Source organism: Callorhinus ursinus, unplaced genomic scaffold (genome assembly GCF_003265705.2).
Source record: "Callorhinus ursinus isolate GAN/ISIS: 27379988/994484 unplaced genomic scaffold, GSC_fseal_2.0 scaffold44, whole genome shotgun sequence".
Lineage (NCBI taxonomy): Eukaryota > Metazoa > Chordata > Mammalia > Carnivora > Otariidae > Callorhinus > Callorhinus ursinus.
This window is the reverse complement of record NW_027397106.1, coordinates 2443041-2450481: the sequence shown is the minus strand read 5'-3', so window position 1 is coordinate 2450481 and position 7441 is coordinate 2443041. Positions and strand designations below refer to the sequence as shown.

The window sequence follows — 7441 nt, the reverse complement described above, 5'->3', positions numbered from 1 at the left end:
TGATTGCCTATCACTTTTATGTAATTGTTGGTTGTTTGGAGTCTGTGCCCCTGTTCTGAAGGTAGCCTTCAGGCTCCACACACTGCACTTCTCCCTCAAATTAGGTGATGACCTTGATCTGTGCAGACAGATCCTTCAGGCCCCAGCCTCCTCTACTCCCACCTGAATTCTAGAGACTTCTCCCCCAGGGAACAAGGACAATGGCTCAGAGTGAATGATAAAAGCGTTTTATTAAGGATTCACCCAAAGATGGATAGAGGGAAGGAGAAGGGGTGGATGAGACACTGAGTGATTCCTGTCCTGACCTTGCAGGGCCAGTTGCTGCCGAGTGACGGAGGAGTTTGGACCTGATGTAGAGGGATATGGAGATCCTGGGCTGGGGAGGGGACATACATGACCCTGATGATTCTGTAGATGAAGCTCCTGTTTGTGCTCTCCTTTGCCCATGGGAGGCAAAGAGTCAGTTGACACCCCTCCCATTCCAGGGGGGTCACCAGGCCCAAATCGAGAAGAAGCTACCAAACTCCAAGAGGGCAGAGTCCACACTGGGGTGACACTGGTAAGATGAATCCCAGAGAGGGAGGCAGAGGTGAAGGAAGCACAGAAGACACCAGGGCTGGGCCCAGCTGGGCTCCGGGGCGGCAGGGACCTCGTCTCCTCTATCGGTGGGATCTCTTGGTCATGGTGGTGGTAGAGATGATCTTGCTGCCAGAACTGCCACAAACACCGCCACCAAACCCGAAGCCACTTCCGGAGCCAGAGCCAAAACCACTGCCCAGGCCAAACCCAGAGCAGCTTCCTAATCCTCTGCCGATGCCCCCGGCACCCGCACCTCCACCAAGCACGGCTGCAGGAGAAAGAGAAAGGATATGGTTATTCCAACAATACTGGCAATCGGGGGGTCTCCACCCAAACCAGGGTGGACAAATGGCCATAGCAGGGGCAGAAGGTACTTACAGATGCTCATGGCACTCTGGCATTCTCCGGACATTCTATGGGGGAAACAAAGAACAGTGAGTCCCAGTAGAACCCTGAGCCATGCTTGCTTCAATAAGCAGGTCTCAAGCACCAATCCCATCCTTAGGCACCCAAATTAAAGGACTGGATGTGAACCTGTTTGTCTACACTGCCCTGGATCATGACGCACCCATGCCATACTGAAGCAGGTGGCCCAGCAGAGGTGCAAACTCCTGGTGCCGGGATCTCTCCCTCCCTCACATTCCTGTCCTGCCTTCCCTATCCCACCTGCACTCCTCGCCCTCCAGCAGCTTGCGGTAGGTGGCGATCTCCACATCCAGGGCCAGCTTCACACTCAGGAGCTCCTGGTACTCGCGCAGCATCCGGGCCAGCTCCTCCTTGGCCTTCTGCAGGGCAGCCTCCAGCTCTGTGCACTTGCTGTAGGCATCTTTGAGGGCCAGCTCCCCACGCTGCTCTGCGTCAGCTACAGATGCTTGCAGAATCTGGCACTGTAGACAATGGCATTGAACGGGCAATCATCAGTGTCCTGCTGTCATGCCTCGTCACCTGTCCCCTGTCCTGTGCCAGCTTTTCTTGGGTTAAGATGTCAGAATTCTGTCTGTCCTTCTCCCCACCTACTCTACTCTTATGCATTTCATTTACTCCAGCCAGGGCCCACCAATATCCTCACCAGACTGATTAGCTGAAGATGAGCAAAAAACAATGAAGAAGAGCAGAGAAACCTTATTTACCAGGGTGTCATGTCAGGTTAAGTCAGGTATTGCTGAAAAGACTTGGGCATGGCTTATATCAGGAGTCACAAATCCCCTGCATGCAAGCTCAGGATCTTCTGGCCTGATGCCTGAACTTCTTGTCTACTATGGAGACACCTGTCTTGGGCTCCTGGCCTTGTACCATGGCCAGAAGACGGTGACACTTACCTGCTTCTTGACATTCTCAATCTCAGCCCGCAGCCTCTGGATCAACCGGTTGAGCTCTGAGATCTCACTCTTGGTGTTCTTCAGGTTGTCACCATGTTGGTCAACCGAGATCTGGAGCTGCTGGACCTAATATCCAGGAAAACACAGGGAACGAGGGGTCAGGTGTGTTTAGGTAGGGTCTGTTTTCAAGTGAACTCAGCAGGAACAGGCACAGGTGACAGGGATAATACAAAATGTCATGTAATCTCAAATCAGACCAGGATCAGAGATTCCTGGGTGATCAGTTCATCTCTGACTTCTCTTGGGCTTGAGCTGATGATCACCTGCTCACAGAAATCAAAAGCAGAGCCCCCAGAAACCACTCCCATCTCCTGAGAGATCCCTGACACCCACCTTGGTTTGGTACAGGGCCTCAGCCTCAGCCTTGCTCTTCTGGGCAATCTCCTCATACTGGGCACGGACCTCAGCAATGATGCTGTCCAGGTCCAGGTCCCGGTTGTTGTCCATGGACAGGACCACGGATGTGTCTGAGACATGCGTCTGCATCTGGGACAGCTCCTGCAGGGAAAATATCTCGTGTCAGGCCCCCCAGAGAGTCTTTCCTAATCTCTGACACCAGAAATTCACTGTGGTCATGGAGATGGCCGTGCCACAGACTTAGATGGAAGCAGAGCTGGCTGGCATCCCAGTGTGTAGGGAGGGAGAAGAATGGTAAATTTCTATGTAGAAATCAAGTGATTGGTGACAATTCAAGACAGAAAAGTAATGCTTCTAGTCTTCACTGCTCTCTGGGATCCATAAGCCATCCCATGTCAGTAGGTGTTCAGTACGTTGAATAGAAGGGAAGGGAATGGATTCATTTCGCCAGGGAAATGCTAGACGGCAAGAAATTCTATCCCATGCAATCTTGAGATCTAATCACCCCTTCTAAGACAACATCTGGTTTCAAAAACCTCCCGGTTGAGTCTCTCACTTCAACTCTCTCTACCTATGAGCTTGCTGAGAGCACCCTCGGCAAGTAAGGGAGCTGGAGTCCTACTGTGAATTCCCACAACAGCCTCACAGATTCGGGATTCCCTTCTTCAAATGCAGGGGGACGAAGTCCTCACCGCAGCAAAGAGGACCCTCAAGAAGTTGATCTCATCGTTCAGAGCATCCACCTTGGCCTCCAACTCCACCTTGTTCATGTAGGCGACGTCCACATCCTGCAGAGGAGGCAGGGGGGAAAGAGACAAGATACAGAAATTCCAACAGGGACAAGGGGGTGTTAAGTGACACACAAAGGTGTTCTCAGCAGCCTTTAGGAAAGGCGTCTCAGCACCAGGTAAAGTGGCAAGGGACTAATCATTTGACATCCTCTGCCCTAATGACAATGGCAGAAATGGAAGTTAATGATCCAAATGGGCTTTTTCCCCCCAACTTCAATTCCTTAGGGTCTGGTTCAGTTACCCACTCCTTTGACCACACAGATCTGGATAGTACCAAGTGGGGTAAAGGTGAGGCCAAGATGGACCAAACCCATGATTCAAGCCAAAGACCACTCCCAAGGGAAGGGGTACCTCACAGCCTCTCCAGCCCCTCCTTCATCTTTTACCTTCTTGAGGACCACAAAGTCATTCTCTGCAGCTGCGCGCTTGTTGATCTCATCTTCATACCTGGGGGTAAGGATGAGAAGGAGAAGACAGAAGCCTCACAATGAGCTTGTGTTTCTCAGATCTCTGCTGCTGGGTTTCAAACACCTAACTATTTGGAAATATCCAGGTAATTGTCTACATTTTCTCATTTTCATACAAATATTCATTCAACCTACATTTATTAGTTCCATGTGTGAGATACCAGTCTAGACCTTGGTTTATTCAGATAAGTGAAAATCAAACTTAATAAAGACTGTTTTCAAGAGATTAAGTGTGAGGAGGACAACCAACCACAATCTGGTTGGTTTTATTTCTGTAGAAGGGCTGTTCATTTGGTGGATTAAATTATCAGGAATGCTGCCAACAACAGTTCTCTTTCTTTGGTGTGAGAGTGAATAGAGAGAGGGGGTTGGGATTTTCTCAGCTCCATCCCATAGTGAGTATGATAAGATCTACTATGTATTAAATGCTCATTATATGTCCAGTGCTATGCTACCTGCTTTCTCAATCTCATTTAATTCCATTTAATTCTCAAAAATTCGGGTTATTATCCCCCTTTTAAAGATGAAGAAAAACAAGGCTCAGAGCGGTTAAGCAAGTTACCCAAGAGCACATAACTTGTAAGTGGAGGACTCAGTATTCAAACAAGGACTATCTGTCTCTACAACCTGTATTCTTCTGACCATGCTCATCTGTATGGTCTCTGACCTTGCTTGTATATGGCAAGCCCAACTCCCTGAATGTATCACTCATTTTCTGTTTGGGGCAACTCAGGGTTACTAGGCCGCACCCCATTAGAAAGGGCCCACATAGATGCAGGGCACAAACTAGGGAACCTTCTTGACCCTTTTGGGATCTCTTCAGAGCTGGAATTCTAAATGACTGGACAGGAGCCCAGGAGCCTGAGGCATGGCTGGGCAGACTTTCTCAGGGGGCATCCCTCTATCCTCCACACATACTTGGCCTTGAAGTCCTCCACACTGTCCTGTGTGGTCTTCAGCTCAGACTGCAGGCGTCCTTTGTCATTGACCAAGGTATCCAACTGCTTTCTCAGGGCACTGATGTAGGCCTCAAAGAGAGGCTCAAGGTTTTTGCTGGATGTGTTGGTCGTCTGCTGCTGGAGGAGGTTCCACTTGGTCTCCAAGACCTTATTCTGTTGCTCCAAGAACCGCACCTGTGTTTTAAAAAGGCACCAACCAACCGATGAGGACCTGAAGCTTTGGCAGGAGGACTGGCCAAGGCCACCCAGGTGACCCAAGAGCCATGCAAGTCGGGCCACCATGTTGCAACCCAGGCACCATCCACTGGTATCAACATGGTGGCCCTGCTCCATGGCAGCAAATGAGCCACATGTGTTGTAGAGAACAGAGCACAGCCAGAGAGCCACAGGGCCTGACTACGCCACAAGTACAACTTCTTGACCCCAGGGATCCAGAGGCCCTGGGGGGAGGTGCCGAGAACACTGAACTTCTAGGAAATAATAAAATAAACAAAACTAGGAGTTACAACCACAGTCTGGGGACTCCTGCATTCAAAGTGATCCTGACCCAAGGCAAAGGATGATAAATTCACTGACAACTTTTAAAATAAATGGACCTGGTGTGTCTCTTTAAACCTGTGTACAATTGAGTCTGAATGGTTAAAGATCAAGGCCCTAGACACATTCTGAGTCTCAGCCAGGCTCACCCTGCAAGGGGACTTCCCGGAACTCTCCCTCTCTCTATAAAGACATCTAACCAGATAAACCAGGGTAGCAGCTTAGCATGATATTCCCACTATGTTCTTCAGAGTTGAAAGAAAAGCAGGTGAGGGGAACTGATCACAGTCTGAACCCAAAAGGTGAGATGAGGGGAGATGAGACAAGAAATCACCAAACCCTGGGTCTTGCTTTTATATCTGTATGTCCTGGAGTCACCATAAAGCCTCTTTAAGCTAGTGATGGTTGATTCAACTAGTAAGAAGAGCAAGCACTTCCACTCAGTCTACTTCAAGATGGTTCAGTCTTGCCCCATTCATCTAAGAGGACTAAGACCGATGCACAGAGAGCCAGGGCATCCTTAACTGAGTGGCTATACTCATCCACTCTCATTAATCTCTGGGTGACTCAGCAATCTGGGCTAATCCGCTTGCTGTCATCCATCATACTTGGCTGCAGTTGAGCTTAAAAGACTTGAATCTCTAGACTTGGTGGAAAAGGAAGTTGGATTACAAAAAGAAAAGGAGAGATCCCTTCTCTCTTCAAACAGATCCAGAAATAAGCAATTTTGCTCAGGGTCGGGAGGATGAAGGAGATGACCCCCAAGGTCCTATTGGGACCCAGAGTCTGTCATTGGCATCAGTCCCTTTTTCATTTGGGAAACCAGCCTGGTTTTCTTCCGCTCCTACAACAGAAGTGCCAATAGTTAAATTATTATGTTAACTATAATTTTAGTTAATTTTTAAATTATTAACCATGTTATTTCTGAAACCAAAATCTGAGGAAAAGCTGGGATGCCTGGATTGAGAAAAGTTGAGCGATTTGCCCAGTATACACAGCACTTCTAGGAAGACTCCAAACATTATTTTGGTCTGAGCAGCCTGTGCATTGGTCCCACCAGCCATGCACAAAAGAGGAAGACACAAAAGAGCAAGGATTCCCCTTAAACAGCTGGAACATGGAGGCCCAGAGGAGTTCAGTGGTTTGCAACGCTGCGGCAGGCTCAGGTCTGAGATCCCAGGACTCTGGAACCCTGGTTTCTACCACCTTGTCTGGCCAAGGGGACAGCTCACCTTGTCAATGAAGGAGGCAAACTTGTTGTTGAGGGTCTTGATCTGCTCCCGCTCCTCAGTCCGGACCTTCTGGATCTCAGGGTCGATCTCCACGTGGAGTGGGGTCAGCAGGCTCTGGTTGATGGTGACCTCCTGAATCCCGCCAGCAGGGCAGGCGGGGAAGGCAGGACCACCCTGTCCACTGAAGGAACCCCCAAATCCACTACCAAAGTTGCCAGCGCCAAAACCAACACCAAAGCTGCCGGCACCAAAACCTCCAGCAGCCCCAAAGCCAGCGCCTTGTCGGGACCCGGCCATGCTGATGGCGATGCTCTTTCTCCCCCCAAGGTTGTAGAGGCTCCTGCTGCCGAAGCCTCCAGAGGAGCAGCGGCCCGTGCCCCCAGACATGGACACTGAGCTGAATGCAGCCCTCTTGCCCCCACCGACTACAGCTGAGCCACAGCTAAAGCCCCGGGACCCGCCTCGGACACACTGCTGTCTGGCGATCATGGCTGGAGAGAGGAGAGCGAGCTTGGGGTTGTCAGAGAGTGCAAGGGGCCAGGCCTGTGAATGTTGCAGCCCTAGCCTGGGTCTCTTATATGCGCTGGAGCAGCAGGGCTTGGTTGCAGGGGCATAAAGGGAAAAATCTGAAACATCTCTGGGCTTGGCCTTTGGCACAGGCCCATCCTTCTCGTACCTGCTGAGTATGTCACTAAACACACCTACAGATGTCATTCGGAGGGCACAGTTTACAGAATCCCAACACACTCCCCTCCAGGAGAACTTGAACCGGTGCTCCAGGGCCTCCTGAATCACAGGCCCCGGCCCAGGCCCAGCCCTTCGGGCCCGCCACTCACTGCACTTTCATCTCAACAGCCTCCCCAGGGCCCCTGGCTCCCCACAAGGTGGCCCATTGCCCATTCTCTCACTCCGCAGAGTTTGGAAACTGAGGGTCTGGATTCAAGAGCACAGCCCGCTCTTACCTGCTCTGCAAACCTGGAGCAGGTCACCAGCTGGGGCTCAGTTGCTTCATCCAGAAACTGGAAATAATACAAATATTTACCTTCACCTCGTCTCAAGATTCAGGGGGATGATCATCATTGTAAACTGTCAGAAGCTGCACCTATATTTATTACCATCATTATTATTCTTCCATCTGCA

The 7441-nt window shown here is 50.3% G+C and overlaps 1 protein-coding gene across 1 annotated transcript; it reads right to left on the bottom strand.

Moving 5' to 3' along the window:
* Nucleotides 1–211: 211 nt before the first annotated feature.
* Nucleotides 212–6790, bottom strand: KRT4 (keratin 4). Its single transcript, XM_025883192.2, has 9 exons — nt 6302–6790; nt 4492–4706; nt 3493–3553; nt 3008–3103; nt 2292–2456; nt 1899–2024; nt 1246–1466; nt 958–992; nt 212–847 (listed from the first exon to the last, which is right to left on the bottom strand). Exons 1-9 carry the CDS (start codon nt 6788–6790, stop codon nt 660–662), a joined length of 1596 nt encoding a protein of 531 aa, XP_025738977.1. The 3' UTR covers nt 212–659.
* Nucleotides 6791–7441: the final 651 nt, after the last annotated feature.